At 41.3% G+C, this 11,987-nt stretch overlaps 2 protein-coding genes across 3 annotated transcripts in view; both read left to right on the forward strand.

Annotated features, from left to right (window-relative positions):
- The window catches only part of lamtor2 (late endosomal/lysosomal adaptor, MAPK and MTOR activator 2), a 2,940-nt gene extending 256 nt beyond the window's left edge, over positions 1–2,684 (forward strand). The window contains exons 2-4 of the mRNA XM_037676728.1: positions 682–844; positions 929–1,018; positions 2,270–2,684. Of these exons, the coding sequence (XP_037532656.1) occupies positions 682–844; positions 929–1,018; positions 2,270–2,329 (313 nt within the window). The 3' untranslated portion in view covers positions 2,330–2,684. The remainder of the gene's footprint in view (positions 1–681; positions 845–928; positions 1,019–2,269) is intronic.
- Positions 2,685–3,881: 1,197 nt separating this feature from the next.
- rab25b (RAB25, member RAS oncogene family b) overlaps positions 3,882–11,987 on the forward strand; it is an 11,991-nt gene continuing 3,885 nt past the window's right edge. For both annotated transcript variants that reach the window (XM_037676093.1, XM_037676094.1), the window contains exons 1-2: positions 3,882–4,112; positions 9,190–9,385. In XM_037676093.1, coding sequence (XP_037532021.1) covers positions 4,076–4,112; positions 9,190–9,385 — 233 coding nt within the window. In that variant the 5' untranslated portion in view covers positions 3,882–4,075. The remainder of the gene's footprint in view (positions 4,113–9,189; positions 9,386–11,987) is intronic.

The following is an 11,987-nucleotide window of genomic DNA, read 5'->3' on the forward strand; positions in this document are numbered from 1 at the left end:
TAACACCAGACACCCTGTAAGTAAGGAGGTTAGCATCGAGCTAACAGGAGGCTAACCTGCTCAGACACTTTCATGCTAGTTTATTACCTGAATACAGCATTCAGCTTTTTATTTATTTTTATTTTTAATGAACGTAAACAGACAACATGTAAAAAAAAGCCTTAAAACTTATGGCTTAAAGCAAAAACAAATCCTCGTATTTGATCAAGAAAAATTACTTTTAGACTTTATATAATTAAAATTACACATTTTATTGTCTTTTTAGATGCTGATAGTTATTTTACAACTTGGACTAAAATTAAGACATGCTTCTTAATTGAAACTTTGCTTAATTAATTTTACATCCTGTACTTAAATATTTGTTTTTATGTCACAGAATCAACGAGTTTATCTTGTTTTTTATTAAATTTGAACATAGTAAAGGTAGACTAACTTCAATTTATGGTAAATGGACTGTACTTATTGAGTGCGCTTCTATATAATCAACATACTCAAAGCACTTTACAATCTGTGCCCTCATTTATCCATCGAAGTAAATTAAGAAGCATGAGTAATTTTAGATCATGTAGAAACTAGTAAACAAACATCTGTGCATGTTTTTGGCAGCTTTCTATAGATTTGTCATCATAATAGCATCATTTCGATCGGATAAAAACATGTTTTGTATGATTTTCCCCCCAGTCTGCTGAATAACGAAGGTTCCCTCCTGGCGTACTCCGGTTACGGAGACACTGACGCTCGAGTGACTGCCGCCATTGCCAGCAACATCTGGGCAGCCTATGACAAGAACGGCCACCAAGCCTTCAACGAAGACAAGCTCAAATTCATTCTAATGGACTGTATGGTGAGAGGCACGGCTGTGGTTTACACAAAAAAACATTAAAAAAAGCTCAAACTTCAGTGTTTTTTCTTCATTTGCTTTTGTTAGGAGGGACGAGTGGCCATCACGCAGGTAGCCAACCTGCTGCTGTGTATGTACGCCAAAGAGACTGTGGGCTTTGGGATGCTTAAAGCCAAGGTGAGTTTTGACACTTACTTAATTAAGTTAATGAATTAATTGTTAACTACGTGTGTTAAACAAACACACTCACTGAATGTTTGTTTACATAATGTGTATTAAAACTGTTTTCAGACAGATGGTACTTTCTTTAGCACGATGCAGATCTGAGTCCTTCACAGTTTTGTGGAAAAAGAGCAAAACACATTTCACACTTTTCGATGAATGAACGACTGAGCTGCTGATTAAAATCTTAAAAGGCAATAAAAACACAACTTTTATGTACTTAAACTGCTGAATATCTTATTCGGGGCAGGCTTTTATTTGTTTGTTTTTTACATTCTTATAAAACACAAGTTTTATGTTTGTATAGGCCCTTATTTCATTGCCTCAAAATTTATAAAACCCAACAGATGTGCAAAACTTATTTCTGCTTTCACAGCACTTTTCATTAAATATGTAAATGATGATTTTAAGAACTGCTGTACTGTAGGTCATCGACAGGATAGAGAACTGACCTGAACTGTGACACTCATCCCTGAGATTTATACACATCTGGGTGACTGTGGCTGAGCGGTTAGAGCAGTCGCCCTTCAATGGGAGAGCTGGGGGTTTGATTCCACCAGCAGTCACATGCTGAAGTGTCCCTGGGCAAGACGCTGAACCCCTCATTGCCTCCGATGTTTGTCCCATCGGTGTATGAATGTGATAAAGCACTGATTATTCTTTGTAGAGATCTAGTAGAGTGCTGTATGAATGGGTAAACGAGGCACAGATTGTTGTAAAGAGCTTTGAGTATATTGATAAGACAGAAAGGAGATGTATAAGTGCTGTTCATTTACCATTTGTAAAAACACGAGACACATTCAGCTCATTCTGATGGGAAGCGGTGCCACATATTTACAACAACTGATGTGTTGAATTATTTCTGTTAGGCAGGCAGCTGGACCTGCTGCTGTTATTGGTGTCGCTCTGCAGCAGACGTGTGATTCACATGTTTCTAAACCCATGGGCAGAAATGTATGACTCAAAGTACAATTTCTTGGCACCACTTTGTAAATGAAAACAACTCCGGTTCATGTTGTTGTTTTAGTCGAAGCCACTTCAGATGGTCTGAGGGCCACATGTGGCTCCAGAGCTGCAAACTGATCGAGTCTTTCCTCGGAGTTAAACCGTGTTGCACTTAAACGTCGCTGCTGTTCTTCGTCTGGATGAGCTTGAGTCAAAGTTTATGGTTTAAACCTTCCTGGTAACCGTGCTGTGTGTGTGTAGGCGGAGGCTCTGGTGCAGTATCTGGAGGAACCATTAACTCAAGTGGCTGCATCGTCGTAAAGATCCGACCGAAGCTCGAGATTTTGCTTCTGTTTGCCTGGAACGACAACAGAAACTGCCTGATCCAGGTCTTTCATGGACTACTGTAACCCTGACGCTTCACTAAGTACACGACCCATCCTGCCTCAGGTGTGTGCACTTCTGGAGGTACCAGCTGCTTTGATGTAAACAGTCAGGAGGGCGTCGTCTGTTCGCCTGCTGAGAAAAGAATCAGCGATGTTGTTTAAAGCAAAACTGAACATTTTTCAGGAGCCAAAGGTGACGTGGAAACTTTTATAAGATAGTGTCTGAAAACTGCAGTTAAGAATATTCACCTGTGCTTTATTTCAAACGTGTTGAATAAACAAGATTCTGGCTAAAATATCCTCGTTTTATTTAAAGTTGGTCCATTGAAAACATTATTTTAAAACTAAACCGTCTGATTTATAAGAATCCTTAAAGGAAGGAAATAAAAGTGTTTGATTCAGCTGAACTGCCTCGGGTCAGTTTTTATTTTCATATAAAGCTTAAAGTGTTAGATATTTATAAAACTGTTAATAAACTAATCTTCTTTTGTTTGTACAGAAAATCAGTTCCTGAAAGGTTTAGGTCGAGACCTATTTTAATGTTTGTTCGATTCAGGATGAGTCGACCGTGACGGAGGCTGCTGGTTTCACTCAACATTTTTTTATTACCGTTATTTAACAAGATTAAAAACATTAAGATTAAGATCTCTTTTTACGAGCGTAGCCTGGCCAAGAGGTCAGCAGCATGCGTCATAAAACTGATTAAAAACTAATAATTTAAGATAAAACATGTTTTTCTTAACCAGCATTAATGCTTATCAAGTTAAAAATGTTAGGATGTGGCGTAACGGGTTTTTAAAAGCGGAGGTAAAAGCTGATCCAGGCAATCGTGTCTTTGCAGATGATGTGATGTATAACAAAAAAAAGTTTCAGTTGAGTCTAAAACATCAGCACAGACATTTAGCTGCCCTGCTGCCTGTTCAAAAATATAAAGAAGTGGCGTTAAGGTGCGACAGTAACTAATTCTACGGTAAGAATCCATGAAATTATGAGGAGAAAATAATATTTAAAAATTCTCTGTCTAGTTAAAAATTAGTCTTTCTCAATAACTCAGTAAATCTGATGAGGCTCAGACGTCCATTTTTTTTTTTCCATCAGCCTTGAAGGCATCGTTTGTGAATCTGAAGTCACAGCTGATCCGAGCGCAGCAGGTGATTTGTGCACGTGTATTTGACAGAATATTCCTACTTGTGCACATTGAAATGTGTACATTTATAAAACGCGGTACTTATTGTACGTATGCAAGTCTTGTACATTTGTGTCTTCTGAGACTAATTTATCTTCATAGTCAGCCAGATGTGGCACAGGCTCATGTTTAGACCACCAGGAGGCGCCTGGCAGTCCTCAGGTGTAGCTGCCACTCACCCCACCTGTCCGACCTGACCCGGCCTCTGGGACACGCCCCCATCCCTGCTGTGCTGCACCCTAACCGAAGCCCCGCCCACTGCAGCACAACAACTTGGACGCACTGAGCGTGCCCTGTTCAAACAAACCGGCTCTCTGTTAACTCAGGAGGGTGGTGAAGGGCAGAGAGCCGCAGACAGGCGTCCGTGTGGCATCTGTGGCTGTGCTTTAAAGCGTGAGGGGTCAGAGGTCACGCAGCTTTAGGCTCAGATCGGTTCATCTTCCATCCTGCCTTCAGACTGTAACCTGAGGGTGGACAAGACTGAATGGACACAACATGGGGTCAGATGAAGCCTACAACTTTGTCTTTAAGGGTGAGTACACATCCTCCGCTCTTCATTTCATCCCTGGACGTATTTTTGATGAATTTGAAAGGTGTTCTGTAATAACCCCTCCTGAGCGTCTAATTATACTTCCTTGTTTATTATTACCTCACAGTTTGCAGGAGTGAGTGTGCCGGCTGTCATCAGAATGCAAAACACTTAATAATGAACAGAGAGACGCCATAAAACCAGAGCAGCTCCATCGTTTGTAGTCTCATTTGTGTCTCAGGATCTTAACAACTAAACATAAAACAAAATATATGAATATGGGTCAGAAGTTGCATCACTGCAAAGCTGACTAGAACTGCAGTGACATCATCAGTTTGGCACATTTTCTCTAATAAAACCGACACAATTCAAGGAAGGGAAAGTCTGAATGCTGAGGACTGAATGACAGCTGAAGTCTGCTGAAAAACTGAAACCGAGCTGGTGAACCTTCAAAGGACGAGCTAAAAGGAGGAAACGCTGCCAAATGAAAAAGCTAAAAGGCTAGTTAACTGAAAGTAGCAAAAAGCTAACTGAATACTAAAAGTATCAAAACTCTAATTAGAAATTAAAACTGCAAACGTTGAGCACTAAGAAAAAAAGTAGCAAAAGGTCAGCTAAAAGTAGAAAAATGTTAAAGCATCATAAGACACAACTGTTAGCAGAACGATTGCGTCAAACATTTTAAACGTAGAGATCTCAATGTTTTTTCTACAGGGATGTTTTTATATCAAGTTTAATTGTTTGAAAAGTCCGAGCCCCCGTCTGCTGAACGAGCTGAAGGTTTTCATACGTGAAGAGCTAAAACGGCACAAAATAAACAAAATACCAGAAAATAATTCACAGAATTATTGAATCAGAAGAGACCACGTCCTGATTTGAGTCCAGCTACAACATGAAGAATCTGGTTACTGTTTATTTACCAAACATTCGGCTGAACTCTGGAAACACTGTGCATAAAACTTAAACCAGCAGACCCAGGATCAGCTGCTGCTCAGATGGTCATCACCTTCAGAGGAGCAGGAGTTTCTGCTGCTCTTGACTGCAGATATTTAAGACAACGCCAAGGCGGAAAGACTTTCAGTCAGTGTCGCAGATACTGAGCTGAAGTTTGCTGTGGTAGTAGCTGAGAGTCGTCCACGACACACACACTGAGTGCGATGTCACATATGAGACCCTTCAAGTTGTTTTCAAGGTGTGCATGTGATCCAACACTGTGGCGGGTGATGTGCATTCCATCACTGAATCTCGGGCCTGTATTTGTTTCAGCTGTTTGTTGGATTTGGTAAAGAACGGCTCAGATGTGATCAGGCTGAGATAAAACGTCTACTTCTCTGTGTTTGTGGAGTTCATGCAGCCTGACAGATTCTCTGATTCTGATCAGTCAAACCACTTAGTCTGGAATGTGACTGACCCGACCCGGCTGCACGTTGGTTAACACAGACTGTATGTTGTGTTGGTTAGTTAACCGCCCATGAACTGATATTAAAACCAGAGTTTTTAAAGTGCAGCAGCTGAGCCGTCCAGAAGTTCTCGCCCTGAAGGACAGCCGAGGCAGAAAAACAACAACCTCCGAAGCGTCACGGCAGCACGTCGAGTTCCTCTGGGTTCCTTCTGGATAAACGAACCAAACCTGCAGAGCGAACGAAGTCGCTCGTCCTGCGTCGCCATGGAAACCAGAAGTATTGTTTGCTCAAGAAGTTACTCAGTAGCAGAAAGAAAACGGAGGAGAGCAGCTCTGCAGAGTGAACAATAACCCCAAAACAAAATATCCTCAGCGCTCGGGTTAAACATACAACACGCCAAAGTCAGGTCCTACCGTCCATGTTGTCATTTTAAATCTTAGCTTCATTTCCTGCTTTTAATTAGCACTTTTTATTTTATCCAGACTTTTGCTGCTTTGCGCCTTTTTGCTACTTTAGTGAGTAGCAGGTGTTTTTCTACTTGTATCTTTCATTTTGCGTCTTTTAGATGATAGCTGGCGTTCAGCACGTTTCACCTTTAACTATTCTGCTTTAGCTTCGTCGAGTGTTGAGCGACTCCAGCAGACTCAGAGTTTCACCAAACTTTACTTCATTATCTGTAGAACTGAGGTGGAAAACAACAGAAACACACCTAATGGCAACATTTTAAACAAAGACCTCGCACAGTCCGTTAGCCTCAGCTACTATCACATCATTTTACATGAATACATGTCAGATTGACGGAGTTACAGCTATTTTTATACATTTTAAAGTGAATTTGCTCTCTCAGACATCTTGAATTCAAATGACTCCAAAAGTCAAATCGGTTTTAGAAGGAACTCCAGTTATTACTGCGAGTTTTGTTCAGATTTGTCCCGTGGTTTATGAGATAATTTGCTAACAGACACAGACATGTCTTTGTCTTTAGCAGCAGGCAATGAACTGTCCAACGCTGAGAGGCATTTAGAAACATTCTCAGCAGATATCCTGATTCATGCTCAAAAACCTAACAAGCAGTGCTTAATTTGTAAATCAAACAATGCTGGAACACAAACAGCAGGGGGTCTGGAGGTCCTCCCCCAGAAAATTTTGAATAAAGTTGATGCCATTTCCTGCATTAATAATGATAATAATAATAATAATAAATTTATTAAATTTGTACTGCACTTTACATTTTACAATCTCCAAGTGCTACAGTATAAAACATCTCAAGAGAATAAAACATGGACTAAAAAACTGAAAAGCAAAAAAACTAAACACAACAGGATTAAAAATACATTGTAACACTAAAATCTTTCAAATAAGAAGGTCTTCAGTCCATTCTTAAAACTTTCTGCGTATTCTGGTGTATTTAATGGGGTTGTTAAATGTCTACTTTTACCTACATTTGTAAACACTTGATTCAGTAACTATTTTAGAGCAACAAGAAGTAGCCTGACCAACAGCTCTCCTTGTGTGAATAGAGCACGCTCTGCTTCTCTCAAGCATTCTAACCCTGCCTCCCCAGGGGCGGAGATTTTTTTAAGGCTAGAAACAGAAATGCTTATTGAAGGGGCAGCTCTTATGTGATCTTAGGAAGCATGTAAGAGGCTGCTTTATGTCTAAAATTAGTGTTTATGTAATTATTTTCAGGTTACTTATCTAATATAGGTTTTATTCGTTCAAGGCAGTCAAATTTGTTTGTAACTGTATTATTAGTAGGCCTGACAGTTACCGGATCAAAGCAAACAGTTACCGGAACGCACCCTGTCAAAATAAAAGAGTTTCCAGATCCTGTTCCAGCAGGATCTGGCTCAAATTAAGCCCGGCTAACAAGGTTAAGTCAGGTTGTCTGGATGGATTTTTTTTGTTGAAACGTTTCGTCTTTCATCCAGAAGACTTAATCAGTCTGCGGAGCTGCAACATTCATTCAACCTTTATTTAGACAGGTTAATCCCATGATTTCAGCAAAGAGTGATGAAAAACAATGGACAACAATAGACAATTAGTAGGAGAAGGCCCTTTTGCCTAGTTCAGTCTGCACTGAGGAACACTGCAGGTAATAATGTCCTGAGAGCGCACGCTGTAGCTGCACTCACGCAGAGACATGTAGGAGGAGATGTATGAAGGCAGCAGACCAAGAAGTGATTTAAAGATGAAAATGTAATTATAAATAGTTAGTTTCTGGAGTCCACCCTCTCCCCCACCGACTGGTCAAAGTGGTTCAAAACATCCTGATTGCGGCTCCTTTGACTGATGAAGTCTTTTGGATGAAGGACGAAACGTTTCAACAAAAAGAACCCGTCCAGAGGACCTGACTTAACTTTGTTGGATTCTCAAAAGATGTTTGAAACCAAAACAGCTGTTTGAGCTGTTATTGCACAAAATACCCATAATGCTCTTTTGTGACAGAGCATAATGACCCTCAGGAAGGCAGGGAGGAAGATTAATGTGCATGTGAATTTAGCGGCATAAACGGAGCATCCCATTCAGTCTAGAATCCAGTTTCTTTGTTTTTAGGGATTACACATACGGTTGCTTTAGTTTCTGATTGTGTCAGAGTTGCATCCTGTTAATCCTTCTCCTCACTCTGACCAAACAACGGTGATTTATCAGACGCATAAATACGTTTTGATCTCCCCTCACACCCAAACTCCACAATTAAAGGCTTTTGAGATTTCATAAGACCTTTAGCAACAGGTTTCTGATCGCAGCACTGCGCTGCAGCTTTATCTTATCCACTTCTCAGCAGATCTAATCTCTGCTGTTGTCCTAAGGTGGTCTTTGTTTCCTGCCTGAGACGATTAGTTCAGGCCTTTTATGAGTCAGAACTGAAACACAAACATTATGAAATGTGCAGGAGGGTGGCTTCTGAAACCTTCAGCCAGTCTGTTCTGTAAGGTTCTCTGGTTAAAACGAAGAAGAAGCAGCTGCTGAACTCGTTTCACCTGATCTGGACTCTCGCCTCGCCCTCGTCGCTCTTTCATTTAAAGAAACACTTTTTTTTTTTTTTCTCAAAGGCTCAGAGTTTACTTCAACAATTACTGAGCAGCGCTTGGAGTGTGTGCTGGGATGACTCTCAGCTACTACCACCCTCAGTAGTCGCACTGAACCTGTAAAACTCACTAAACTGTCAGTAAAACCCGTCTAGTGGTTCATGAGATATTTTGCTAATATATAATGCAAACGTGCACACACTGGAGAGGGCGAAAACATGATCACCCCTTTGCCTTGGACAGCAGGTGATAACAAAGCTGCTGTGGACTAAATGCTAAAACTGAAAAAGATTGCAGACATCTTGACAAACTTAATATTTTATTACTTGACGTGAAACTTTTGACTGTCCCGTTGCTAAATGAGAACTTATGGCTAACTCAGTGGATGATTTTTGTGCGGTGCGTGCTGCAGTTTAAACACATGACTCATTTATAATGAAGCTGTTGCCTAATGGAGTAATTAGTCTAGTCTCAGACAGCGAAGACTGTGGATTTATGGAGCAACTAAATCAAAGACACACCTAGACCAAAGGCTTTTATTAAGAAAAAAGTGGTTTAGTTTAACAAGGACTATAATAGTGAAAAACTCCAAACAAAGACAGGAAGAAGACGAACTTTATTTGGATCCTTCTGTGTCTTTTCCAGTGGTTCTAATTGGAGAATCTGGTGTCGGAAAGAGCAACCTGCTGTCCCGCTTCACTAAAAACGAGTTCAACCACGACAGTCGCACAACCATCGGGGTGGAGTTCAGCACGCGGACCGTGCAGCTCAACGGCTTCACCATCAAGGCCCAGATCTGGGACACGGCAGGCCTGGAGCGATACAGAGCCATCACTTCTGCGTGAGTGTCAGAAGCCTTCACAGCTTCACGTGTACTTTATGTTTTGCATACTTTTAGCCACTCAAAAGTATACTGTACTGCTTTGGGGGTACCATGGAATTCCAGACCCGCTACGAAGGGTTCAGTCCCTGTAGAACCGCAGCGAGAGTTTGGTTCACAATGCCAGTAATCTGGTTTCCTCTGATTCTCTTCATAACCTTTAAGAGAAGTGGTGCAGCTAAAGGGTGCGAGGGTCTCCAGTTCTGGAGCTTTGGACTGCATCGCTGCCTTTGCAGAGGGTATGGTCCTGTTGGCCTCGTCAAGACCTCCAGCGAGCACTGATGTGGTTCGCAGCCATGTGCGATGCTATTAGGATGAAGATCAGTGACTACAAGCCTGAGGCTGTAGACCTCGACTGTTAAAGGATGGACCGCCAACTCCAGGAGGCGAATGAGCCTCTGTCTCAAGTAGAAGAGTTCAAGGATCTGGGGGTGTTGTTCACAAATGGGAGTAAAGGGAGCAGGAGGTTGATACGTGGACTGTGGACTTTGTGTCATGGTGAAGACAGCTGAACTGAAAAGGAAACCTCTCAATTGACCAATCGATCTTTGTTCCAACACACAGGTCATTAACTGGGGATAATGACTGGAAGTCTGAGATTGCAAATACAATCTTCTGAAAAATAGAGTCAGGTGTTCAGGAGGAGCTTAAAGTAGAAGGGATACCCCTCCCCATAGCAAAGAACCAATTTAAGTGGTTCAAGCATCTGGTGAGGTTGAATTCAGGATGCCCTCCAAGACGAGACCTACGGATTGGGAACCTGGAGGCAGACTCACTGGATACGTAAGGGTTGCCCCTCCAGATGGAGGGAGGACGTAGTCTCAGTGAAGGAAGTACAGGGATCTTAATTAAAGCTGCTTCCTCCATGACGTCTCAGAAATTATAGCTGCATGGATAAATATATACAATTCATAATCTGTATCTCAAAAAGTGTCATTCTTTTTGCAATTATATGAGCCAGAGTGTTTTTAATGAATAACTTCTTAATATTTGCCTGGCAACTGGTTCAGAAAGCAACTGCATTGATCTTTACCTCTAACTTTGGACAATACAACATTTTCTTTTACTTCCAGTGCTTCTGCTAAGTCATGCTAACAGTGTGGTTTTGTTCATTAGAGCGCAGATGACATTCGATTCCTTAACATTACCTTACAGATTATGCATTTTTCTTATTCTTATACATTTTATTGTTGGATGTAACTGGGACCCTGTGTACATAATTTCGCTCCACCACATGTACCACATGTTGTGAGAATGACAATAAAGAATCTGCTTATGTCATCCTCTAAGCATGGCTGCAGATGGAAACATCTAACAGGAAGTAGCTCTACCTGATTGGTACTTTAGGTTGAGATGATTGTGATTAAAAAGTAAAATTGATGTTTACGCTAACATTTATGCAGGAAAACAACGCAATCACATAAGAAGCTGCGACTGTCCTTTGCATGTTTACGTGCATGCTTCTGAATGAGGCATGTTTTAAAGTTTTTAGTTGGAAAATTGAAGAACATAATAAAAATTCAATCACTCGTCACTGAAAGTGAACAAACCTGACTTTCTTAAACTTCATCACTTTTAAACCGACACTTAGAAAGCTTGTTCTCTGGCTTACTTTGCTGTGGAGCAACTTGTGTGTTGGCAACGTAAGCTGGGGTTGTTATCAGCCAAAACACAGGCAAGGGCATGCACTGATCCTCAGGTAACTCTGAAAACTCTACTGGAAAACACTCAGCACATTTTTGTCTCCAGTTGGTTTCCAGACAGCACAACGGGGATCTAAACCCCTAAAGGTTCAAGGAAACGCTCTTGTTTATGGCAAGACCTTTTTGTGTTTATTATATATATATATATATATATATATATATACATTATCTTTTACCCACTTCTTCCATTTTTTGGGTCACGGGGGTCGCCATACCATACCATTTTATTTATAGAGCACTTAAAACAGCTACAAGGCCAACCAAAGTGCTGTACAGACAGAACAACAGGTAACACACGAGGCAAAATACAAAATGAAGTATATCAGAATATAGACATAAAAACGATGCAGATAATAAATATGACGACAAACAAGTGTGGAGCATACAGGTTCAAAACACAGATCCTCTGGTGTTGAAAGCTACTGAATAGTAGTGAGTTTTTACACGGGATTTGAAAACCGAGATGGAGGGGGCCTGTCTGGCAAGCAGAGGTAACTCGTTCCAAAGTCTTGGTCCTGCTACAGAGAAGGCCCTGTCACCTCTGTGCTTAAGACGAGTTCCTGGAACTGTGAGGAGATATTGGTCCGCTGACACCGGTGCCCATGTCCAGCAATCACAGTGCGAGGGGCGGGGTACACCCTGGACGGGTCGCAAGTCCATCACAGGGACACACAGAGACAAACGAGACAAACAACCATTCACTCTCTCACTCGCACCTAGGAACAATTTAGAGTCACCAATCAGCCTAACATGCATGTTTTTGGTCTGTGGGAGGAAACTGGAGTACCCGGAAAAAAAAACACGCATGCACGAAGAGAACATGCAAACTCCACCCAGAAAGGCCCTCAGACTGGGATTTG

This window comes from Nematolebias whitei, chromosome 5, assembly GCF_014905685.2.
Source record: "Nematolebias whitei isolate Nwh7 chromosome 5, NemWhi1, whole genome shotgun sequence".
In the NCBI taxonomy this organism is placed as follows: Eukaryota; Metazoa; Chordata; class Actinopteri; order Cyprinodontiformes; family Rivulidae; genus Nematolebias; species Nematolebias whitei.